This window comes from Sminthopsis crassicaudata, chromosome 5 (genome assembly GCF_048593235.1).
Source record: "Sminthopsis crassicaudata isolate SCR6 chromosome 5, ASM4859323v1, whole genome shotgun sequence".
NCBI lineage: Eukaryota > Metazoa > Chordata > Mammalia > Dasyuromorphia > Dasyuridae > Sminthopsis > Sminthopsis crassicaudata.
In genome coordinates this window covers 70,727,082-70,754,530 of record NC_133621.1, presented here as the reverse complement: position 1 = coordinate 70,754,530, position 27,449 = coordinate 70,727,082, and the positions used below count along the sequence as shown (strand labels likewise).

The 27,449-nt window shown below is 37.7% G+C and overlaps 1 protein-coding gene across 3 annotated transcripts in view; it reads right to left on the bottom strand.

The window, feature by feature from the left end:
- Positions 1-27,449, bottom strand: part of CCNY (cyclin Y) — a 256,186-nt gene that overhangs the window by 172,072 nt on the left and 56,665 nt on the right. Inside the window, exon 1 of one of the 3 annotated variants that reach the window (XM_074267116.1) lies at positions 16,806-16,891. The exons of the other annotated variants lie outside the window; for them this stretch is intronic. Coding sequence (XP_074123217.1) covers positions 16,806-16,848 — 43 coding nt within the window. The 5' untranslated portion in view covers positions 16,849-16,891. Of the gene's footprint in view, positions 1-16,805; positions 16,892-27,449 lie in introns of those variants that run through there. 3 annotated transcript variants of the gene reach the window in all.

The following is a 27,449-nucleotide window of genomic DNA, read 5'->3' as shown; positions in this document are numbered from 1 at the left end:
TTCATATTTACTCATATATATGCATATACACACAATGTGTGTATATAGGTGGATATATGCATATATATATATATATATATATATATATGCATCCATACAGGTACATATTCATTCATATATGCACACAGTGTGTGTGTATGAGTAGATGTATGTTCACATACATATTCATATTTACTCATATCTATGCATATACACACAATGTATGTATGGGTGGATGTATGCTCATGTATATGCATATATGTACATATTTACTCATATATACACATAAACACATTGTGTGGGGGGTGGATATATACTCATATACATACCCATATATGTACATATTTATTCATATAGACAACATAAACATTCTGTGTATGTGTGTTTGTGTGTAGAACCAGGGAGGGAGTTTTATTCTAGGGAGTAACAGAAATGGAGGACTGTTCTAGAGGCAACCAAAGAGCCATATCCTTTCCCCACACAATGGTAGTATTAATTTGATTAGTTTGCTCAATGCAGCAAGAGAGAGGATGTAGCAAGATGGAAGGAAGCAAGGTCAAGCGGCTGGCTCTCAACTTGACCTTCCCAGGGAAAGACTAAATATGGCAGTGCAGGATGGCCTTCCAGAAAGATGGAGGTACGGAGCTGTGGGTGAGCTCAGTGGAAGCCAGCTGCAGTAATTCTTAAAGGGAGTTCCATCTGGTGGTTCACACAAACACGGTCCTCCAAGTAGTTGGTTAACTCCCTTCCCCTGGTGTCAATGCAAAAGCAAATCCTCAAGACACCATTTGGAGCTGGAAACCAAGTCTTCTATTCCAAGCCCCATATTTTATACATAAAAAAATGAAGGGCAGGAGAGCTTCAACGACTTAGCAGTAAGGGGTGGAAGTAGGATTATAAATTCAGGTTTTCTGATGCAGAGACCAGTTCTTCTCCACTGCCTCATGTTGTCTCTGGGAGAACCCCACTGCCTTCTCCAAGTTAGAAAAGCATTCAACATACTCCAGGCCCTGATGTAAATAACACTCAATTCTGTTTTCTTGGCTCTGTGCCTCATCCATTTAAAATTAAAATGTAGTTCTGAAATCAATCAACCTAAGAGCTAACTAGCATGACTTGGGGTTCTTTCTTTCTCTTTGAAATTATGACACTTTAAAAATCGGAGCTGTTCAAGGATGCGATCAAATAAGAGCTTTTGTTAAATAATTTGAATCACAATTATTTGGGCTCTTTCACAGTGTGCACTTCTTTCTAAGATGGTCTAAAATGAAATGTTAATTTAATCAGGGCAGCTTGGGCATTTCTCACTATTTCAACATTCTCATCATTAACATATCTTTACAAGTAAGCTGTGAGGTTTTACCAAGTAAAAGGAGCTATTTAACAAGCTAACCTTTTTTGGGGGGGAGAGGGAGAGAATGGAGAGTTCTGAAAACTTCAAGGCAGGTCCACAAAAGCAATCTGGAGAGGCCTAAAGAACATTTACAGCCTTCAATTCTTAAGCCTGAAAACCTTTCGAGCAAGTTTAGAGATGCCCTCTAAACTACGTGGTCTACTGGCTACCATGAATTAAAAGGTTACTCAGAAATGTACAAAATAGGAAGTGTTCAGAAAACCAAGATGAGCTGATATTGAGACCCAACTGATTCCCTCTTCTTCTCCAGCAAATACTCAAATTATTCCCTGAAGTAGAAGACTGCCCTCTAAAAAGTCAAAGTAAACTCCAAATCCTGCTGTTTGTAGGGTCTTTCTGTGTCCAGAAATGCGAGGACTCAGCTCCAGATTGCTGAGAATGGCTCTCCCATCCAGGTACATCTTTACAGAGGAAGGCAAAGAGAGGAAGAAGATGGGAATAACGACTGCAGAGAAATGAAACATTAGCAGGAGGACTTCAAGGACAGCACCTCTCCTGCATCCTAGGTAAATGTTTAAGGAACCCCAGGTTCAAGAGGGCACAGGGAATAAAAGATGAATGGGCTAGGAACACATTATCATGGGAACAGACTTCCTCAACAGCTGCCAATTCGCTGCTCTTTTAAAGCTTTAGGAACTGACTCACCATCACATTTCTTCAAATAGCAAGGCCACAATTTTCCTCTGAATAGATAATGAGCACAGTATACAATTTATGTTAAGCCCAATTTTTTAAAAAAGGCACAAGGGAAGGAAATATTACACTTTCATCCATCTCTCTATTGCTGCAAGTCAATTAAATGCAACTATTTATCAGCTAGTAGAGGGAGGAGGTAAGAAGCATGATGGCAATCAAAATGATTTCCCAGTTCCAGCTCTCTCCTCCCCAAACCTTCTTATACATCAAAGCTAGGTCAGCTTTCCTAAAACACTTTTCATTACACCCCTCTCCCTCTGCACCCTCAAATAGTCTTCAGTAACTACTCAAAGCCCCAGAATTAAGTTCAAAAACTTTGACATGAATCCTCAGTCTATCTTTCCAGTTTTATTTCCCACTGTGGAGGTTGGGAAGGAGACCCCAAAAATTTGGGGTCACAGACTGGAGTCATGAGGTGTCTCAAGAGACAAGCTTGAACCCATATTCTAATAAAGGGGCAGTTTATTGTAATTATAACGTCATTACAAAAGCGGGCTTGAATTTCTAAGAGAATCCAGCAGAGAAACAGAAGGAGTCACATTTATCTAGCTTCCAATCATAGATATGCTAATTATCCCGCTCATAGTAGGAAAGAGTGGTGGAGGAAATTTGATTCTTGTTAACCAGATTATTACTGATAAGATTACCAATCACTAATGAATTGAGGAGTAGTCTGGAGAATCAGGCAGATTGTCAGAATAATAGCATTCCTAGGCTGGGGAGGGAAGGTGCAAAGCTAGAGGGCTTTGGAATCAGATAAGATTGCCAGAACAGAAGCCCTCCCCCTAAAATTAGGGGACCAACAAAGTCATATTACATCACCACTACCTTCCTCCATGAACCCTCTCTTGTAGTTACACTGATCCATTCCATATCCCCCAGATACTTATGGGAGTTTTCCAACGGGTGGGCTTTTCAAATACCCCTGTTCCAGTCCCTTACTATGCCCAAACCTCCTCAATTCTCTACCTTTCTGAAAGCTTCTACTCCCCTAACACCCAGTTCAAACCTCAATAAAATATGAGGCTTTTGCTAATATTACCCAGTCAGGACTGCCATTTCTCACCTAGCCTCAGAATTCCTCTGAGACATACATAGTGAGTAACACTTATTTGCAATTGTTATTCACTGCCTGTACTACTGGTTAACTTTGCATGTTTATCTATTCTATCCTATCTAGCCTTATAAACTATTTAGGAATACATTACCATATCTCAGAATTCTTTATAACCCCTGCAAAATTTGGTAAAATGCTTTATATATAATACAAATTCATAGTTTCTGACCTCCACTAACTTACAACTTTATCATGTACATAAGGCACAGGTAAAACAAAGTTATCTACACATTATGATCTCCCTTAGTCTCCTAGGCCCACCTAAAGTCCTGTGAATTCTTCTTAGGTCTAGATCTAGGAATAATATCTTGCTTTCTCAAAAACTTTTTCAAAACTCTGTCAGAATGAATTATTGCTACCTTGAACACATTGATTTCTGCTTCTTAAAATTGTGTTTTTTCCAGACTTGTTCATACCAGAAAAAATGAAACGTGCCATCCTTAATATAAGAAGATGATAACACAATAGTAAGATAAGAATTCTGAAGGCTTTCTTCCCAAAGCAGACACTGATAACCTGCTGCTTACTGAACTGGACATGAAAGACACACTGAAGTTATAATAATGGTCCTGAGGGACTCATCCAATTACTGAGTCCCAAATGGATATCTATTAGTGGCATGAATTAGGTAAAATATCTCTTGGAGCTCGTGGTGCAAAACTTCTTGGAAAAACCTATTATTTTCCTTCCTCAAGAGAGACTCCTTTCCCCACCACCCAGTTGAGCATAATTCTGATTATTGAACCTTTGGTTAGATGAAAAGATCCTTGACCCAGCAAAAAAATGATGCATCAGACTACAATTTCCAGTTCAGAATCTGTTAAACATGGTTCAGAAACTACCTCCCTCCATTTCTCCCTCCTCCAGTGCTTGAAGATGACACCTACTCGAAAATAACCTTTTACACATCAAACTAATGCTTACATAGAAAAGCTACAAATGATTTCAAGGTCAAGCTGAAACATAGAGCTATGATGGAGGAACAAAGAATACTTCTACTATAGCCCAAACATGAGAAAATAAAGGATGAACAATGGAGCCTCTCTTTCTTGCAGTTTTATATCTATAGATCCACCTATACATACCCACACATAGAAGAATTTGGGGTAAAAGGTGTTCAAAATTCAGTGTTGAGGGTGGTTTGTTTTGGGGTTTGTTTGTTTTTTGAGGGGGGGGCTTGTAGGGAAGTTCAGAAGTCATATTGTCCCTCCCTGAATCTGGCAGGCTGGCTCACAAGATCTTTCTTTTGCTGAGTTCTCCTTCATTCTGCGACGTGAGAGAGGCTCAGCTTTCTTCCTAACCAGGAATTTTAATACATTCAGCAGCAATAGTCTAACACAACTCTGAGAAGGGTATCTTTATTTCTTTATCCTAGCTTCCTAGAAAAACATTGCCTAGAACTTGTGGGATCTAGTAGAATAAGAAATATATGTGAAGTCAGAGAACCTGAATTTAAATCCTCCCTCCCTCCTTCTCTCTTTCTCCTTCCCTCCCTCCCTCCCTCCCTCTCTCTCTCTCTCTCTCTCTGTCTCTTTCTCCCTCCCTTTCTTTCCCTCCCTCCCTTTCTTTCCTTCCCTCTCTCTCTGTTTCTCTCTCCCTCTCCCTCTCTTTCCCTCCCTCTCTCTCCTCCTTCTCCCTCTCTCTTTTTCTTTCTCTATCTCTGTTTCTCTCTGTCTCTCTCCGTCTGTCTGTCTGTCTGTCTGTCTGTCTGTCTGTCTGTCTGTCTGTCTCTCTGTCTCTCTCTCTCTCTCTCTCTCTCTCTCTCTCTCTCTCTCTCTCTCTCTCTCTCCCTCTCCCTCTCCCTCTCCCTCTCCCTCTCTCTCTCCCTCTCCCTCTCCCTCCCCTCTCTCTCCCCTCTATGTGACTGGGTAAGTCATGAGATCTTCCCCACAAAATAAGGAAACTGCATCAGACAGTCTCTGAAGTACCACTGAGTTCTAGCTCTATGATCTCATGACCTATAATTTGTGAGGAGAGGAGTGGAGGTGGGAGTTTCAGCATTAAATGCATGCTCCTGTTTTTTCCTTCTCTTAACATCTTAGCTGTATTCATCTCCTTTCTTTGTATACATCTTCTCTGACTAACTGGGCTGTGTAGGAGTTACTCTTGTAAGCAGAAATGACAGAATTAGAACTGAAAGGGTTCTTAGAGATTCTGCCCAAACTTCTCATTTTATAGTGAGGAAACTAAGGCCCAGAAAGTTAAATGATTTTTCCAAGTTCACACACACACACACAGAGTAAATGGAAAAGCTAAGATTTAAGTGGTATCCTCTGATTCCAAGCCTAATGCAATCTGTACTATAGCCTATTACCTCTTCTATAATTGTCAAAACTAAACCCTTCAAATAAAAGAGTGATCTGATTAAATTAATTCCATTTAAGTAAGCAATAATTTGCATTTTGGCTTTAAGCTGAAATTTTTCCAAAATGACCATAGCTTATCTTTATTCTATATTCTTACTACATTAATACTCCTGTTTTCAAAAAGCAATGGATTTCTCCAAATATCATTGAATGCAATCTGCCCAGAACCATTCTTTGTCAAAGTGAAAGGAGGTTAGGTTTGTAAGAACTTGAAAATTCCACTGGTAAAATGAAAAGGTTGGTCCAGATGGTCACTATGAGTCCCTCTGACCCTTCTCGATTCTGTGAACCCAAGTATAAAAGTATAAAAGACGTACATGTTCATGAAAGAAAGCTTGAAGAGAGATCATGAAGGTAACAGGCAAAGTCAACATTCAAGTTTTCTTTCTGAAATTGTACATTAAATAAAATTTTGATGACACCTCATTTGACTATGGCTACACTATTGGACGGGATCATTCTCTTCATATACACAGCAATGTACAATAGAACAAGAGAGTCCTTAGACTTGCAATCTTTTGTTAAGAAATGAGCCTTTACTAAGAAATGGGTGGTGTGTTTGTTCTGCCTATCAACATCACTCAGCAGATATTTCTGCAGTTTTGTTTAAAGGAAAGGAGGGACAAAAAGGAAAAAAAAAAAAAAAAAAAAGGAAGAAACCAGTCTGAAATGAGAATGAAAACAGATGATATCCCTAAGTATACTGTTCCCTTCTGCCACCACAAAACAAGAAATTTAACATTTAACATTGCAAAATATAATACAAATGAAGCCCAAAACTAGAGCCCCACAAATGAAGGATTATTCAGTCAATGTAGGTCAATAATAAATTGTTGATCATCACTGACTAGTTATATTGTGATGAACCTTTTTTTCCATAACTAATGAAATATTCACCCATTCTTCTCCCCACATATCCCTTCTACCAAAGGGGAAAAAAGGGGAGGGGGTGGCATTATTAGTGGTCTATGTCTACAGATCCTAAGGCTAACATGGGTGAAACACAATTTTGAAAGGCAAAGCTGGTCTCAGGCAAAAAGTAAAATTTTGTTTTGTTTTGTTTTTTTAAATCTTCTGTGTCCTTCCTCCTCCTTTTTCCTATTCTCTTTTACCCCTTCCAGTTTCTCACCTCCTGGATATTTGTCCCTGTGCTTTCCTACTGCTTCAGACTCTAGATTTCATTTCTTTTGTCACTATCTCCTTAAATAGCATATAACAGTCTAAGGCGTTATCTGCTCTCAAAGGTACTTTCATTTCATTTTGGTACAAAATACAAAAAAAACAAAAACAAAAACAAAATAAAACCAAAAAAAAACACCTTTAAACTTCAAAGGCATGAATCTCTAATGCTGAAAGGTCAGGCAGTAGGACAAGCCAATGAGAGAAAAAATTCTAGACAAGGGACTACTGGACAGCCCCCAGATCAACCTAAGCCGCCAAACACTAACTTGAACTTGGCTCTGCCAGAAACGGCTTCCCCCAAGGGTGTGGTAAATATGGAAATAAAACATTAAGAGACAGAATTTTGGCAGTTATATTTTCTCTTTAGAGACTAACTGGACTTAGTACAAGTAGAATTCTGTGCCCCATTAGTTAAATCTTCACCTACTCTGTCTTCACCCACTTTTTTCCTCCTCCTCTATAATATATGTATCTGCCAGAGAATGCCACCATAATAAAACTTTGATAAAGACACAGAAAAGAAGTCCAGAAGAGGCTGTGAAAAACAGACAATGTCTTTTACTACTTTGTTAAAAAATAATATACATATTTTTCATAAGCTACAAGTAAATGAAATTAAAAAGCTTTTTCAAGAAAAAGGTTAATATGATGACAATTAAAAGGGAAGCAGGTGACTGGAAAAAAATCTTTGTTTTTTAATATCTCTAATGAATTGGCAGCAGAAAATATCAGCATTAAAAATGGTTGTCAAAGACTATGAGCAAAAAAAAAAAATGCTCAAAAAGAAAACACTAAGTTAATAATTACATAAAAGTATCCTCCAAATCATTTATAAGACCAATCCAAATCAAAATAGCTCAGGGATTACATTTTGCAACTAGTAGAAATAATAATGATGACAAGATCTGTGGTTCACCAAGGACACCAATGCTTTGTTAGTGCAACTATAAACTAGTCCAAGAATTCTGAAAAATAATTTGTAATTATAGGAATATAGTGATTAAATTGTCCATACCCCTTGACCAAGATATTCTACTCCTAAGCACCCACCCAAAGGAGGTCAAAAATAAAAAGAAAGGCATAATATAAACAAAAATATTTATAGCAGCTCTTTTTATAGTGGTAAATAACTAAAAATAAAATAGATCCCCTTCAACTAGAGAATAGCTTTAAAAAAATCTGTGTTATTTGAATGTAATGGAACAACATGAAGGAAACATGGAAAGATTTTAGTGAACTGATGCAGTATGTATAAACTTAATCAATAAACAACTCATGCTTGGAAAGACTCACCAAAGAAATTCATATTTGAGCAAAATAATTAAGCAGAACCAGGAAAACAATATGCCCAGTGATCACAGTATAAATGGAAATAACAACAAAACAAGTGAAATTGAAAGCTATGAAATTATAATGACCCGAAGTTTAGCCCCAAAAAGAGTTAATAAGAAGGTACTTTCTTCCTTTTTTGCAGAGATAAAACCAGTTTGATGATTAAAAGCTTGTAACATTAAAAAATTATTAGTGAAGAACTCTGATATGCAATCATCACTGACATTCCAAGGGACCAATGATAATCTATACTCCTCACTGCCAGCAGAGTGATAATGGAATCAAGATACCGAAAAGTATGCAACTTTCTGGATACAGCCAATGTGAGAATTCATTATTGTTTAACTATGCATATTTGTTATGAAGTTTTGTTTTTAATCTTGATTTTCTTTTTCTATGGATGGGGAAAGTGGGAAGAAAAGAAACCAAATGTATATTCATAAAAAATAAAAATTTAATTAAAAAACATGAGAAATGTCAAACTTTTTAGGTATGTTGTTGAGTTTTTAAAGTTGGTGATCTATTACAGTTTGTTTTTCCTCTTTTTATTCCTTGTTTTTAGAGAAGATTCTGAAATGGGAAAAGAGAATAATACATTTTAAAATGTCAGTGATGCAAAATCAAAAAATATCAATGTTTTCATAAGATTCAAATAAAATGAATGAAGATATGGGGGTAGAGACAAAGAAAGAAAGGTGGGAATAAACATGTGGGACAAGAGAAAAAAATGGTCAGGCTAGGGCAGAGGGCATGTTTGGAAAGTAGGGAGAAGAGCAAAAGAATAGGAAGTGAGAGATCAGATTCTGAAGGGCTGACCTTTGAGGTCAGGCATAGAAGTTTACTTCTGAGGTGCTGGATGATCCTCAGTCAGCTGTGGTTTTGATTTTAAAGATTTTACAGATTTACCAGCCAACAATCAAGTCTAGCAAAGCATTCTTACAAATACCATTTGTCTATTAAAAAATACTTTTGAAAAGCTATTATTTTCAAAAGTGCTAGATTCTGAATCAATCAAAATAAGAACCCGTTTTTCACTTAAAACAAATTTAATACACGTATGAATTTCAAAAACAAGTAAGTTTTTTCAGTCCAACAAAAAGATGATTATGAATTTTTATTATATAGGGGTAATAAGATAGCAGTGCAATGACAGTGTCACAGAAGAAAAGATGATAGATATAACACTATGTATTTTAGCTTATACATTTTAAAACTTTAGTCTGAAAAAGGATCCATCATTTCATCAGATTGCCAAAGAAAGAAAAGGCTCAGAATCTTTGCCTTTCTAAATGTGTAACTGAGCCAGCTGTTCCTGAACAGAAGGCCACCAAAACCTCTGGACAGACATTTGTAGCTTATTGATTGGCTACCTCTAATATTCTATCAGCTGGTAATAACTAAAAGACATCCCAAAGATGCCATAGTTAAAATTAAGGAATGGGAAGTTTTTCAACCACAAATACATCAAAATAAAGCTGACCTGAATGATCTCATTGGTCACTGGCTTTATCTCCTATGATTAGTCCAAACTTAATATTGACTTAATATTGACCAAGGCCTAAAAGACCTTATCAATAAGTCAACAAAAGTTTCATATGAGGTTTTCTATTGTTCCTACTAGCTAACTTGGGATTCATTTGCTGAGCATCCTCTTTTACTGAGCAGGATGTAGAGAATAGCTGCCTTCTTTAAATATACAAGTGGTAATTCAGTTGGCTTCATACACATGATCCACATCAGATGATCCTTCCTGAGAGAAAGGACAACAGTGTACTCTTATTTTCACTACATATTTCTTCTTTTTTCTGAAAGAACTGACAGTATTTAATTTTGGTATTTAACATTTTCTTCTTTGAAACCAAAAGATGAAAAGGTATGAGAGCTTGCCAACTATCTTTGTGACTTTGCTAGTCATTGTCTGAGACTTAGTTTCCATATCTGTAAAATAAGAGTTCAAGTAGGTGATCTCTAAAGTGTCTTACAAACCACAATTCAAGATTAGATAACCTGCCCTTGTCTCTTCAAAGGAGCAGATCCATTTCTTTCTGCTTCCATCTTCCCTAACTAACCAGTCACACCAAAAAGGTAGGGACAATGCTATTAGATACAAGGAAATCTCAGGTTCATCATTACTGATTCACATTTATAAGTCTCTCTGTGGCAATGAGCCAACCCATTAACCAAAAGATATGTGATTTCAGAGAATTAAATGGCAGGCAAGCAAACATGGATTCATGGTTCTTAGCCTAGAAACTGCTAGATTTGGCACTTGAAACACAAAAAATACCACATAAACAAACCCTCATATGGGTCTCATGGAATATATGCTGTCAGAAATACTATGTTATTCATCCTGAGTTTACTGAGGAGCTATAAATACAGCCGACTGTTAAACACACTTAAATGTGATACCAGCAAAAGTTATAGAATCATCTTCCAAATGTTGGCAGAGTATCAGAAAGCTTCCGCTGGGTTTAGAATTGTTCTCTAGAGCTCTCAAAAATAGTCCCAAAGCTACCTGCCAGACGATGTCCCAAAATAGGAAAAGAACCCAGAAAAGACACAAAGGGGCCACTTCCCTACTGGACAGAGGCCCAGGATCTGTTTTCTTACTTGGCGTGATTCAGCAGATCACAACCTTGCAGGAAACCTGCCAAACCAAAGGACCACACCTAATTTGGATGTATTTGGATATGATGAGCTTCAATGAAAAATTCTGCAACTATTTGCTGGGCCTTTCCTATGCACTCAGAACTTAGCTGTGGCTTCAGAGTGTCACACAAATCTTGATTGGGAGTCTGCTCAGCAATTCTGCTTTCTCTACAATCCTATTTATTGTATTGAAAGAAAAAATTATAATGAAAGGGAAAGGCATTTACGCTTCTTTCTTCCCTCCCATTTTTTTTAAATCCACTTATTTCATTTCTTTTTCTATGTCAACTGTTCTTATTCTTTATTATCTGATCACTTTGTTTTCAACAATTCAACAGCATTAAGCTTTGTACAAAGCACTGTTCTAGGTGCCAAGAACACAAAAATTCAGTCTGGATATGGCTCCTCTTCCCTGCTTCTGAGGCTATGGCACAGACTGGCCCCTCAGCATGGATTCCTAGCCTTCTTTACTTCTGCCCCCTTTGAAGCCCTAGCTTTCTTCAAATTTCTGTTCAAGCACAGCAGTCTTCTTCCCTGACCCTCAGGTGGTTAGTATTCTTCTTCAAAATGACTTACTGTAAGTCTTCACTTTGTATTTACTCACCTGTGTTCCCCCAAAAAAAGAACCTCAGACTCTTGAATTTTGGGGGGACTTGAGCTTAAGGAACTGTTCTATTTCTAACTTCTCTCCCCAATGTTTAGCTTAACATCTGACTAGTAAATGCTTATTGAAATGAGCCTGATTTTTTGAATTCAAGCAGATCACCTTCTGGTGGGGAACTTACATACCCATCCTCATTCAACTAGCTCTTTCTTTCCTTAAATAAATTGAAAAGAGGTCAAAGAGAGAATGTCTCTCTTTTCAGCTTTGGAATTTTACCCAATTTCTCCAGACTCATTCCTTTTAGTTTCTGCTCTCCTCTATTAGATAGTAAGCTCCTTGAGGGTAGAACCTGTTCCTCTTTTTTTTTAATCTCTGAAGTTTAGCACACTGCCTGATGTTGGACTTCAAAATCCTCAGGAATCATTGGACTCTCTGAGACATGATAAGATTGTTGCAGGACTTCAAAACCTGCAAGAATCATTGGGTTCCCTAATATATAAAAAGACTGATGTGGGACTTCAAAAACCTGCGGGGATCTTTGGATTCCCTGACACATGAAGCAACAGACAATAGATTGGTTTTAGACTATCTCTTGGCTGCTGAAGAAGGCATATGTGTGACTGATATTTACATGTCCTCCTTCTAGGACTTCTGAAAATCTTTTACAACATCATGTTGATTTATATTGCTTGTTATATCACTATTTGCATGTACAATTCATGTTTGTTACACCATATCGAGCCTGCACTGACTATGGTTGTGCTTGTGTAATACCTCCCATGCTGATGGGTTTGTGCATACCTGTCTCTAATAAGACTCTTCAGCCCAGAAACCCGCTAGCAATCCCCACTTCCCTTTGGTGCTTTTCATCTCCTTTCCTGAGATGTCAGGGGGGGTGATCACCTCATTTTTGGGGTTCTCACCTCCCTGAGAAGTCAGGGATGGTATGATCACCTGTGTTCTAAAACAAAAGAAAGTGGGAAATGTAAAGGGCTGGAACTGAGCAAATGCACTTCAATAATGGAGTACTTAAAGCTAATTACCAATTGGACAATACTCTATTAACATATGGTTGGAGGATGACCCTGCCCAACTATTCTATGCTGGCTGCACCTGTGGGTGTGGACAGAGAAGTGTGAGAGAGATCAGAGGGTGGAGCAGGACAAGCAGGATCATTCTTTGGTGGTGGAGAGAAAGGAAGTGTGGAGATTCCTATATCTAATCTCCTGACAGGGACCCCAAAAGACCAAGAATAAAGACTTTTACTTATCCTGACTCCAGCTGATTCTAAGGTATCCAGGGTACTAACACCGTCATTACAGCCTGACATATAGTAGATACATAATATATGTTTGTTACTGATTACCTAACAGTTCTTTTTCAGTAACAATAGACTCTGAGCTGAATTTTATCAGTTCTTAACTGAAGAGCTGAGAAGTAGCAAACGCTTAGTAAAGCAAAAAAAAAAAAAAAAAAATTCTTGCATCAGCTTATTAAAAGAAATCAAAAGGGTCATCCTTTTTCCCCAGGCAGCTCTTCTCCACTAATTATTTTTAAAAGTCTCTTCAGTCATCCATCCTTGATCCTTTGCAGCTTTTCTTTATTCTCCCTGTAGACCATGGTTCCATTTGTGCTTTAATAATTAAGGCAAGTTTAAAATAATAAAATTCTCTGTTGAGGAATAAAAAATGATCACATAAGACAAGTACAACAAGATAAAGGAAAACAAGCCTCCCTTGACATGGCCATAGGCAACAAAGATGATTGTCTTCTTTGGGCAATTGTTTCAGATTCTTTTTCCTCTTCCCACAATTCCCATCTTTTTTTTTTTTTTTTTTTTAGTAACTTTGCTATCAGCAAGACTATTTCTTTAAAAAAAAAAAAAAAAAAGCTTTTTATTTTTAAAATAAATACATAGTTTTCAACATCCACTCCGATAAAACCTTGTGTTCCAAATTTTTTTCCTTTTCTTTCCCCCCCATCTTTTCCCCTAGATGGCAAGTAACCCCATATGTTAAACACGTGCAATTCTTCTATACATATTTCCACAATTATCATGCTGCACACACAAAAAAATCAGATCAAAAAGGAAAAAAGTGAGAAAGAAAAAATCCAAGCAAACAACCCCCAAAAAGATGAAAATACTATACTGTGATCCACAATCCTCTCTCTGGGTGTAGATGGCTCTCTCCATCACAAGACCATTGGAATTGTCCTGAATCACTTCACTGTTGAAAAGAGCCACATCTATCAGAACTGATCATCACATAATCTTCTTGCTATGTACAATGATTTCCTGGTTATACTCATTTCACTCAGCAGCAGTTCCTGTAAGTCTCTCCAGGCCTGTCTGAAATCATCCTGTTGGTCGTTTGTTACAGAGCAATAATATTCCATAACATTCATGTACCATAACATATTCAGCCATTCTCCAACTGATGGGCATCCATTCAATTTCCAGTTCCTACCTACTACAAAAAGGGCTGCCACAAACAATTTTTAGCAATCATGTTTCAATTAATTTTTAATTTTCTTGTTTTTTTCTTTATTTAACCTGTCACAACTATACAACCCCCCACTTCCCAAAAAATTCCACATTCCTACAAAAGCACCTTGCCACATGGTTATTATAATCCATGGGTGATTCTGAACATGATCCTGGACAATTCATGTTGCTTTTCTGATACTCAGTTTCTTGTTCAGGCTGAAGCAAATGACCTTGAAAACTTTTTCCAGCTTGAGGATCCTGTGACTCAGTTCCAACATGATATGATAGAGCATATTTCCATCCTGCCTTAGCTTAGTTCTAGCTATGTGACCACCCTCAAGCCGCCAAACCCTTCCTGTGTCCCTACACAACCCTTTTAAGACTTTAAATTATAGTATATAAATTGCCAAGCAGAAGGAGGTAGTGTCGGAGGACCTAGGTTGCCAATACTTATTATCTAGACAAATCATTTCATCAACCTCCCCTGGTCTCAAATTCCTATCTATCAAATCAGGGATTTGAATATGATGGTCTCTGAGATTCCTTGTATTTCTAGATCACTGCTCCTATGACTGCTTAATGTATGGAGGGGATTTCCACACAGGGAGCTCCCTAGATTATTAAAGGCACAAGTTCAGACCAAAATAATATTAGTAAACATAGTAACAGGAATCATCATTTAGCATCATCCTCTTTGGGGAACAGAATTTGAAATGTATATCATGCTAGTATATCATCTGCTGCTAGAACTATAGCAAGGACGCTTTAACTGAGCTTACAAAGATCAGACCTACAAGCCAAATACTTTTCTTTAAATACAAAAAAGTAATTATTTTATCTGCCTATACAGTAATTCATAGGCATTAAATATAAAATAACAAAAGCGGGGTAGACAATTGTCATAGAACCATTTACCTAAGGATCACAGAAAAAGACAAGATGATGATGATGATAACAATAACATTTATATAGTGCATTAAGGTTTGGCAAAGTATCATAGACATATTATGACATTTGATCTTCAGCGCAACCTTGGGAGAACCGTGCTATTTTCATTCCCATTTTTCAGGCAAAGAAACTGAGTATGAGAGAAAATAAATGTCCAGGGAATTAAGACTAATTAAGAACCTGTAGAAAAATAAAAAGGGAGGTCATCCCACCTCCAACTGGCTCCTTGCCAGTTCCAAAGGTCCGATAGTACCAGAGTATCAGATGGACATTAACACCCCAGCTATTACCACCACAGACTAGATTCCTACTCTATTTATTCAAACCATCAGGACAGCCCTACTTATATCAAGGCAAGACCCTAAGTTTCAAGTATCAAATGTTTAACAGGTCGATCTTAACAGCGCAGGTTCATGCAGCAAGGGAATGGATACAATAGACTAGGGCTCTATTTACACTGGAATCTAAACATTTCAAATACACCAATATTGCCAAGCCCTGTTGCTGCCAAAGACAAGTCCTTAACTCAAGAGCATCAAAGGTCCCCAGCTTCCCAGAGCTCTTTTCAAAGGGGATAATTGCTGGAGACCCACAATAGACACACCTCTCCCAGGAGAGGCAGATAAGTGATGCTGCTCTGTACCATACTCTAGATCATCTTCTTATCTCATCCTGTCAACATTTTTGAAACCATGGATGACTATACTCACTGATTCTGACAAATTGAGGAAGGCCAAAGGAGAAAAGAAACTTCTGAATATGTTTCATTTTCTCTTCACAAACAGGGGGGAGAAAGTTTTACAGGCCCCAAATCACAGGTTATTTTTTTATAAGCTCCAAATCACAAATTATTTTTACAGACCCCAGATCACAGATTATTTTTATAGACCCCAGATCACAGATTATTTTTTACAGACCCTAGATCACAGATTATTTTTTACAGACTCCAGATCACAGATTATTTTTTTGGTTAAATATGAGAGGACGCTTTATCTATGGAACAATAAAACTGGTCGGTTTCTACTCATCTCTCTCCATACAATGAAGTTTGCTTTTTCCATCTCCTCTCTTTAAATCAAGGAAAAAGTCAACAGAGATACTTAACAAAATTTATACTTCACAAAATAGTTATTTTTTATCTATTATTTTTCCTCTACTAAAGAGTCACCCTTTGGTGTTTCCTCATGCCATGGAGGGTTGCCAAGGGTTATATCAATGGAATGTAAGCTCTGGCAGACCCCACCATGCTGGAAGGGCTTCAAGAGTGAGTCTGGAATCAGACTCTGTGCTTGTCATCCAAGGACCAGCCCAACTCAGAACAGCAAAACTCATCCCCATGAGGCTGGCTACTGGGTGATAAATTTCTCAGGCCACCACAACTCATGAATCTTGGAAGAGTTTCAATCTGCTTTGGTGGAGGGATTACCCACACTGATGAAATCATGGGCCTTTCAAGCTATCAATGTAAAGCCATTTTTCTTTTGACTGAAATGCTAGCCTGATGCCTCGCTCTCCTTTTCTGGAATGATGAATAAAGGGATGCTATGGCTCTCAATCAAAATAATCAGCCATGTCACTTTTGGACACCCAATCCTTCATTCTTTTTGTCCAGAAGGGACAGATTAAATAGAATTGGCAGCAGGGGAGCACTGTGTGCATCAAGAAGGTATCATCTTTGTGCAAATCCTGACTGTGAGAAAGGCAAAATACGGTTCAGGATATCTGGATGAGGATCAGACAAGAAAGAAACAGACAATATTGTCTTGAATAGGAATGTACTATAGGCTTCAAAATCAGCTGCAAGCACTAACAAAGAATCCCTGGAAAGATAACAAAACTGGCGTCAAAGCAGGCTATAAGCAAGACAGGAAACTTCTACCACCCAAGCACCTTATTAGACATTTTTCTGAAGAGTGTAGCTTTTCATTCAAGTTGCCTTCCTGGCAACTTCATTTTTTGGAAAGTGAAAAAAGCAGCTGCTATTCTGGACTTGAGTTCACCATAAATAAGGAAACACCAAGAATTACCTGATATATACCATACTCTAAACTTTGGTAAAGGACATTTCATGAAGTGCAGAGACCTGAGAAGGTTTCCAACATCCAAAGCTCTAAAACCAAACTTAAGAATGATGGGGTGGGGGAGGGATGATCTCATAGACAGGATTCTGGTGACATAATCATAATTGAATCTAAAGAAGAAAAAGAGCAGAAGTGTAAAAAGTCTAATGTGGCATCTCAGAAAGCTCATCAAAGAACTCAGATTTTTAAATTGATGCAGTGATTGAGCACCGGCAAGGATCTGAATTCAAATCTGACCTCAGACACTTACTAGCTATGTGACTCTGCAATTGCTCCCACCAAAACAAAGAAATAAACAAGGCACCAAGGAACAGAAGGGAAGGCAGATAAGTGAGGATGATTTTTAAAAAGAGAGAAACAGAGTAGAAGGTCACCCATAAAAATAACATAAAACCTACTGAGACAGAGAGAAGAGAACTACAAATGCTAAAGATAATCCAAAGGAAATGAATAAAGTTTAAAACTACAAAGAATCTTATGAGATCATTCAGTCCAATTCCCTTATCTTGGAGATGAATAAATCAAGTTCACAGAGAGTATAAGCAACTGAGAAAGTATATGAATCCGGATCATCTTCACTTTAAATCATATGTTCTATCATTCCACATCACTTTTAGCTATGTTCAGAGCAAGGGCAAGATTATGGAATAGGAAAGAGCCCTGCTTGGGGTGGCTGGAAAGATTTGATTCAGCACTGTAACAAACATAAATTCTTTTAAATACTTACTAGATGAAATTATTGCTGCTAGGTTCTGAGGGTACAAAAACAAAACTGAACAGTCTCCTCAGCCAATTCACATTTAACATTCAATTTACAATCAACAGCATACATACAGACAAGGCAACAAAAAAAAATTAAGGACAAACTTATGAAAAAACATTTTGTGGTTGTTGGCGGGGTTTAATTTTTAAAATTAAGCTAATAAATAGGGGCACCAAGAAAAGCTTCACAAGCGAGGTAACCCCTATAGAAAGCAAGGAGCTGAATAACTGAATCAGTGAATAACTGACAGATAAGAAAACAATAATGAAGAGGTGAGACATAAAAGAGCTGCTATGTTGTTCGTTTTCTCTACCAAGGAAAATGATTTTCAGATTTAAAAGGATGGAACAAAGAACAAAGAAGTGGAAACAAATTAATGCCTATCAATAGGGGAATAGCTAAACAACCATGAAGGTAATGGAATATTGCTGGAAACCATGATAAAGATAGGCAAGGATGGAAAGACTTACATGCACTAATACATAGGGAAGTAAACAAAATTGTGAAAACACAATAACAACAACATAAATGTAAAGAGTAACAAAACTACTTAAGCTGAATACTAAGAAATGAGGGCTAAATTTGTACCCAAAGAAGAGATAAGAGAAGCCATAATTCCCCCTTTCTTTCCAAAGAAAAAGGATTATGATTGTGGAAAACTGCATAAAATATCAGACTCTGTTGATATGTTAGTCAGACTGGCTCAACTATTATTTTTCCCCTTTATTATTCTATTATAAGGGATAGTTCTCTTAGAAGGGAGGGAAGAGAGGTATTGGGAAATGTTGGAAATTTAAAAGCAAAAGCTAAATGATATTTTATTTTGGCTAAGGCAATTGAGGTTAAGTGATTTGCTCAGGGTCACACAGCTAGGAAGTGTTGAGTGTCTGAGGCCAGAATTGATCTCAAATTCTCCAGACTTCAAGACTGGTGCACTATCCACTACACCAACTAGCTGCCCCACAACTTATTTTTATAATGGAAAAAAGAGAAGGAAAATGGCTGAATAAATGGAAAGCCAAAAGATATGAGACAGTTAAAAAGCATCTAGCTTCCTTTAATAAAGTCAAATCACCTGGCCTGGATGCTAGCACAGAGAAATATATTTTGGTTTCGAATACACCCTTAGTAACAGCTGAAGAGATAGAGTGGTACCCACAGGGCTACAGTTAGGCAAACATCCCATTTTTCAAAAGGAGGAAGGTCAAACTAAAGGCCAGAAAGTACCTGATAAAATTCTAGAATAAATTATTAAAGTGATAGCTTGTGAGCACTTAGAAACTGCCATCACTGTGTTTAGTTCACCAGCCTAAACCCATTTCCTTTTCTTGATAGGGTTACTAGGTTAGAATGCTGTGTATACAGCATGCCTAGATTTTAGTATAGCTTTGGCAAGCCTTCATGATATCATATCTTTCATGATATCAACAATAATATCAAAGGAGGTAAAATTTATGACAGCATAGTTATGCTAATGGAGGAACTCAAGAAGTATTGATTAAGACAACCTGAGAAGGAGTTACTGACGGAGTACTATAGGCCTTTGTCATTGGTCCTTGTTCTGTTCAATAATTTTTTATCAATGACTTAGGGAAAGAAAATCTCTATCAAAGGAGACACAGTGTAGTAGAGGGAATAGGGCCTAAATTTAGGAGTCAGGAAGACTTGTGTTGGCATTAATGCTACTGTAGATACTGTGTAACTTTGAGCAAGTGCTTTAATCTCTGTGTCTCAATTTCAACTATAAAACAGGGAAAAGAGGTGTGAGAGGGACAGTTTGACTATGTCCATAACCTCTAAGACCCCTTCTAGTCATAAATCTATTACTACATTATCATCATCATCATCATCATCATCATCATCATCATCATCAAAATCATCACTATCATCACTAATATCTATATATCACATTAAAGTTTACAAAGCACCTTGCAAATATTATCTCATTTTATCCTCACAATAATCCTAGCAGGTAGATGCTGTCTTATATTTGAAGAAAATGAGGCAGACAGAAGTTAAGTGACTTGCTCAGGTGTACACCGCAAGTGTCTGTATCTGAGGCTGGATTTGGAGTCAGAGCTACCTAACTCCAGGTCCCAAGCTCTGCCTATGACACCACTTAGCAGAGAGACATAATTTATACGCTGTATAACATTACCAAGATGCAAAAAGATCATGAGACGTTGGAATGGTATAGTGAAACTAATGAAATTACATTTAATTGTAACATCCAAAGTTATATTTTGGGGTTATAAAGAACAGATATAGGATTGTGGAAAAACAACTAGAAAACAATTCTTGATGTAAAAAGAACACTAAAAAGAAAGGCATACAGGCATCTTAGACTGTATGATTAATAGATAGATGTATAGTGTCTGAGGTGGATAGAATGAGAGTTCTATAATATTCCATTCTAGAGGCAAACAACCAGGCAGGACCACAGCTTGTTCATTTATTAGTTTTTGTTTTGTTTTGTTTTGTTTTGTTTTTTTAAGTTGAACTGGATTTTTCCACATTCCCTTCCTAAAATTGATATTATATTCAGTTCTGGGTACCAAATTTTAGGAAGTATGATGAAAAGGTGAAACATGAAGGAGGGCACCTAGTATGGTAAGGCTATGTCAATCAACAAACAGCTGGGTTTGAAGACAGACCATAAATGCTTTCTTCCAACTTCCAAAAGGTAATCTTGTGGAAGAGAGATCAGACTTTTTTGTTTGGTTTGTAAAACATTGGACATAGAATAATAAATGGAATTAAAGAAGCAATATACTCAAAAAAACCCAAATGAAAAAATTTTTAAAAGAAGAAAGAAGCAAAAAGCAACATACTCCATGCCAACTCCACATCAGAACTGGGCGGTCCAAAAATGGGCTAAGCTGTCTGAGATGAGCAGTGAACTGTGAGACTCTGAGCAAGTCATTTAACTTTTATTTGATTTAATCCACTGGAGAAGTTAATAGCAACCATTCCAGTATCTTTGCCAAGAAAATCTGACATATATCATGAAGTCAGACAAAACTGAACAAGTAAACAATGACAAATTCTGAAAAGCAAAAGAAGTTTAAGAAACACTAGGTCCCAGACAAAAGAACAGTTGCATGGACCTTCTCTAGTTATTCCCACCATTGTTTTAAGGTCATCTCTGTCCAGCTTCTCTAACCAATTTAAAGCTCCAAAAGGAATGTAATCTCCTTGAGGACAGTTAGGTGGTGCAGATGGAATTGTCCAGGGTGCTGGATGTGGAAGAAAAGTAATTCAGATCCTCTTCTCAGACATTTCCCCTTTTGAGACCTTAATTTCATTTGTAAAAATGAGAAAGTTGAACTTGGTTGCCTCCAAAGGCACTTTCAGCCCTGAATCTATGATAATATGACCATTTCAATTTTGACTTTGTATCCTTATTGCCTACCAAAGTGCATAATATACAGCAAGCAACTGTTTTTTTTTTAATTAAATAAATGTCTTTCCTCATTTTAGCCAATTACCTAAAATAATCAATAATGATGGGGAACAGTAGGTCAAATAATACAAAGAAGTATCTAATCTCCAGATAAAGAAAAGAGAACAAGATCAATCCAGAATTATATGTTTTTCAGATAAAGAGAAAGAGCAAGAAGCTGGCAGACAAAGAGAGAAGAACCAGACTAATTGGCTCAGCTCCTATTTCTGAGAAGCAGAAACAAAGGTTAAGGATCACCCACACACTAGCTCCTCGGATGTCTGAGTGGGTGGACCCCAGGCAGTCTGACACAGGAGTCCTAAAGGCCAAATCCAGGTCTTTACCAACAACTTCAAATCTGGGGGGTTGGGGAAAGGGAGGAGGAGGAGAGGGAAACATTTTTATTAAATTACTATAGGGGAATAGGGTTTCACTGACTCTGCTGTTTATTAACTAGATTTAATTGGCTAAAATGGAAATTATCTTTTGTTATTTTGGCACAAAACAACCAATGGGGCTTAGAATGAAGAGAACTAGATTTTGGGTCAGAAGGAACAGGTTTAAATCCAGGCTCTATCACTAACTATCTCAATGACCTTGGAATCAATAAATAGGATAGAGAGGTAAGGTAGGGAGAACAAAACTCAGTCTATGCCAAATACTTCATCATAACTGTCCCATTTAGCCTAAGACCATGAGAAAATACTGAAATTTTTGTCAGTTCTGAAACACTCAGTCTGCCCTGTGGAAAAGAAGCAGATACAGTCTTAAGTAACAGGTGGTAAGCCTTTTGTATACAAGACCCTCGCTTTTCCCATTTTTTCCTCTTCTCAGCTGGCTAAACAGCTGCCTTCCATCCTAAACTCCCCCCGGCTAAAGCATTGGAACTCAGAACACAAAAGTATAAAATATCATTTAGTCTAATCCCTCCACTTTACAGACCAGAAAACTGAAGCCTGGAGAAGTGAAAGTCATGGGCCCCATATCATACTGATTATCAGCAGATCCAAATCTCCCCACCCTTGGAGCCAGAGTGGTTTAAAATGCCACCCATAACTGATGAGATGGCAAAGAAAATGAACAGTATTGCTCCATCCCTTTCTTACCTTATTAACCTTGGTTTTTCTTTAAAAAGAGCTCATTACCCAGTAAAAGAAATATAAGAACTTGGATTATTTTAAGGCAACCAGTTAAAGCCTTTATTGTTGAGAGGCTCCTGCTAGATGTGGGGATGTAATGCTGATCTGAATTCTTCCCAGTAGGAAAATGAATATTGGTCAAGGTCTGTTATTTGCTGAGAAAAGTCATTACCACTGACTTAACTCTGCACAAAGGATAATGAGCCAGGCTGGAATACAGAAGACTCATCTTTCTGAGTTCAAATACAGTCTCAGACACTTCTCCTCTAGGCAAGTCACTTCACCCTGTTTGCCTCAGTTTCCTCATCTATAAAATGAACTGGAGAAGGAAATAGCAAATCCCTCCAGTATCTTTGCCAAGAAAGTCACATAGAGTCAGATATGATTGAAATTTACTCAGCAAAAAACTATGGGATAATGGGAAAAAGTTAAAAATATTCTTTGTTCTTCAGGGGCTAACCAGATATGAGGAAAATGCTCATAAAAGAGAACACAAAGATAAGGAATAGCACCATCTCTAAGTTTAACACTAGTTTCCTAGATTGCTAATGATTAGACTAAAAGTAGTAGCATCAGAGAAATGAAGCAGAGAAAGCCTTAGGAAATGAAGTGAATTTTTAGCAAGAATTATGAATGAAGACCAGGAAACAGATTAGTGGAAAGCAAAGATGAGGGAATTTCAAAGGTATTCTCTTCAAAATATACAAGATTCCACTGGAGCTATTCCCAGTGATCTACAGGAGTATTGTTATTCATAATATCACAAATGAGAAATCACCTGATAGATCATTTTCATCTAGCCCCTGCATTTTAAAGATGAGGAAACTGAAGATCAGAGAAGAAAGTGATCTGTCCATAAGGGCAGCACACCAGAGATCCAAGCCTGCTTATCCGCACAAAGGGATTTTTTTTAATGCATGAGACAAGCAAATCAAGAAATATTATTGAGTACCTATTTTGTACTAAATTCTACATATGATGCACAGTCAAGGAGAAGGGGAGGAGAGGGACATATCATTAATTTCTCTTAAATAAAAGTCAGTGTCCTAAGCAATATTCCTGTGCAAATCCAGACTAAACATGTTCTGACCAATTCCTTCAAATATGAATTTGATTTTTTTCTAATAATGGAATCAATTTGATCCTCCATCTGAAAAAATCTGGCCAATCCTAAAAAGACTTCTACTGGCCAGGGCCACTGATCCACTTGATCAGCCCCACAGTCTTTTTAATTTTCCTTTCACAGACTGAAGTCACCTTGTCCACAGCCTGTTGCTTTTAGCAGCTACAGGCTTCAAGTCTGAGACAACTGCACCTGCTCTAGCAGAGAAAGAAAAGCTAAGCAGACCCAGCTGCAGCTGGGTGCTGGGAGAATCCTTTCCTGAAAAGGGCCAGCTGCTGGGGGTCCTTGGCAGGGTCACCACTCAGGAGGAGCACCGCTGCCAAGGACAACTCCCCAGCAATGCATTTAAATAAATTTCTAACATCCTGGAGAGCTCCCTTGGAATACACAGAGGAAAAAGTACAAACCTGGCAAGAAAAAAATGGAGAATCTTACTCGACATCTCTCTCTCTCTCTCTCTCTCTCTCTCTCTCTCACACACACACACACACACACACACACACACACACACACACAGACTCTCACTCTCTCTCTTTAAAGGGAAGCTCTGGCATAGAGACATGAAGTGATTTGTCTGTAGTCCCACACGAAAGTACAGAGAACATTTTCATCCCAATGAAGGCCCCCATCATAGGTGATCTGGCTATCACTCAGTCCTATTAAAGAAAGAAAAACAGTTTAGTTGGGAAGTTTATGTCTCGGGGGCATGTGGGTGGCAACATGAATTAGAGTGCCAGGCTTGGAGTCAGTAAGACTCATCTTGCTGAGTTCAAATCTAGGCCCAGACTACTTTCTAGTTGTGTCACCCTGGGAAAGAAACTTAACCCTCTTTGCATCAGTTTCCTCATCTATAAAAAGAGCTGGAAAAGGAAACAATAAACAAGTCCAGTACCTTGCCAAGAACCTGAAATGGAGTCAAGAAGAGCCAGACTTGATTGAACAACAATAAAATTTATCTCACCAAGAAACTTCATGAAGAACATTTGCTCAAACTCTGTAAATCTACACCCAGTGTAAGTAAATTCATTTTTTAAAACTAACCACTTATTCATAAGAGGTGAATTATTTATAGTAGGTTACTGCTTAGGCTATATAATATATATATCACATCTGCCACAGGAAATGGCTACAACTCATCTTCCTGCAACAAGGCAAGCACCTGAAATATCAGTGGAGACTCCCATTGTGGGAATATCACCCACTAATGTGGCCTGCAACTCATGACTTACTTGTGACTTAGTAGATAAACATGGTACAATAAATGTAGGTAGCCATGGTGCTATCACCAAATGGCTTCAGTCTCAAAGAACCTTGGTTCAAATCTTACCTGACCAGTTATGGACCTGGACTCAAAAGCATCCAGATAGGAATCTGAATTCAGCCTCTCCCACCTAGTTATATGACCCTGGGCCTGTGACAATCTCTCTGAGATTGTTTTCTCATCTATAAAATGAGAAAATTACACTCAAATTTTCTTATATCTCTAAGTCAATGATACAATGACCTTGCCAATTCTAGACCTCAAATTACTCATCTGTAAAGTTAAGGGATTGCACTAGATGGCCTCTAAAGTTCACATGATCCTAGGGGATCGCTAGAGAGTCTGAGAGGGTTAAGTGATTTGTCCAGAGCCAGAAAGCTAGCAAGTGTGAGAAGCAGGATTACAATTCAAGTTATCCTGATTCTGAGGCCAGCAAGCTATCCATGAGACCACACTGCCTCCTTCCAACTGACATTTTTAAAGTATGTTACATGTTAAAAAATAAAAATTAGGGGCAGCTAGTTGGTGCAGTGCATACAGCACCAGCCTTGAAGTCAGGAGGACCTGAGTTCAAATCTGGTCTCAGACACTTAATATTTCCTAGCTGTGTGACCTTACAAAGTACCTTGCCAAGAACTTGAAATGGAGTCATGAAGAGTTATTGAACAACACTGAACAACAATAACAAAGTTTATCTCTCCATGAAGAACATTTGCTCAAACTCTATAAACCTGGGCAAGTCACTTAGACCCAATTGTCCCAGCAAAAAAAAAAAAAAAATTATAATAACAATCCTCATAAGATCTCTATGAGTTAAGTACTTTCTTTTTTGGACTGGACCTGTGATTTTACCACCATAGGAAGCTCTGCATAAGAAAGTTTCTCTACTAATGCAGTCTGGCATCTTTTTTGAAACAGAGATTTAGAGAATTGCCCACTATCACTAAGAGGTCAAATGACTTATTCAGGGTCACACAACCAGTATGTATCAGCAGAAGAATATGAATGGGGGTCTTTCTGAGAACAGGGCAACTCTCTACAGGCTAAGACACAATGCCCTTAGTAAAGGACTGAAATAAACATCTTATTAAAGCCAATTTATAAATGAGGAAACTGAAAATAAAAGAACTTATGGAATTCTTATGATTATACAAATTCTAAAGTCTTGATTCACAGATAGATATGGACTGAGAAAGAATCTCAAAAATCAACTTGCCCAACCCTCTTACATCACAGATGAAAAAATATGAACCTAGGAACGTTTGTCCAAAGTCACATGGCAAACAAATAGCAGACCTGGAACTATCAAACTATGGAGATAGAACTTCATATAATGCGGGAGCACTCAAACCAAACAAGAATGAGGTCTCTTCAGGGATTTCCTTAACTAGAAAATGAGCTGGTGGGACTAGGTGGCCTGTTGGAATACTGAAGAGCTTTTGGAAATGGCTGACAAGATAAGTTTGCTAAACTGCTCGCTTGTGTTAGTTCATTTGCTCTCTGTCTATTTTTCTCTCCCTCCTTCTCTTTCCCCCTATTTCTTTATCTCTGCCTCTGTCTCTCTGTCTGTCTGTCTGTCTGTCACCCTTTCCCCTTTCTTTCTCTCCTCCTTCCCTTTCCTTCTCCTCTCTCTCTTTTAGCCTTCATTCCAAGGGATACCTTGTTTCCTAAGAATGAATAAGGGACATATTCAGAAATGAAGATGAGGTAAAAATTCTTGCCAGCCCTACACCTATGGGACTACAATTCTCAATCTATTTTACAAATGTGTTAAGACTGAGACCAGAAAGGAAGCTAGAAACATTTCTAGTTCTATCCATAAGATATACAGCTTGAAGAACATCAGGGACCTTCATCTAGTCCAACTTCTGATCTTACAGATGAAGAAACTGAGATGAAACTGAGATCCAATAAGGCTAATTGATTTGCCTAAAGTCATAAAGATAAACAGAACGTAGGGCTAGGATTCATATCCAGATATTCTAATTATGCTACAACCAAAGAGAGGAGGAAAATTAAAATTGAAATGAATCATGAGAAGCAAAGTATGCCAGAAGGGACAACACTCAAAGTCAGAACATTTCATGTCAGTTCTCGTCTTTGCCAATAACAATAATCACCAGCTCATATGGTGTTTACCATTATCAAGTGTTTAAAATACAATATCTCAGTGGAAATGGATTGCTTGCTATCTTGGGGAAGGAGGGAGAAGGAGAGTGAGAGAAAATTAGGAAGACAAGGTTTTGAAAAGGTGAATATTGAAAACTATGCATAGTTTGGAAAAAATAAAATGCTACAATATTATTTCAGTGGATCCCCAAAATTCTATGAAGAAGCATAAGTATTTTCCCTATTTTTATAGAATTTAGGGAAAATACTCATGCTTCTTACTTCAAAAGTGACTTAGCCACTGTCATAAAGAGGTAAGCAGTAGAGTTGACAAACAAATCTTCCTCCAAGGCTGAAATAGTTTTCAAGGCCTCTGTTGCCCATCAACCACCTACAGAACTTTAAGCAAATCACTTAACATAACAAGCTTCAGTTCCCTTCTCTCTAGAATAAGAAGATAAAACTAGAGTCTATAAAATTCCTTTCAGTTTCAAAATTCATAGTCACCATATATTTAGTTTGAAAGATAGCTCAATGCAAGAGAGCTAAATGCAAAAAAAGAGGGCATATCTTAATTTATTAAGGAGAGACTGTTTTGCACTCCCCAATGACCTAGTTTGGTGCTTTATTCATGAGAGAGGTTTAATAAGTATTATCTGTAGACCAGTTAGGAGAGCACAAGGTGTTTAAAAGATGTGAAACCAAAACTGGGGCATAAAGGGAGCATGGAGTACTTCAGACTTCCTCCTTTAC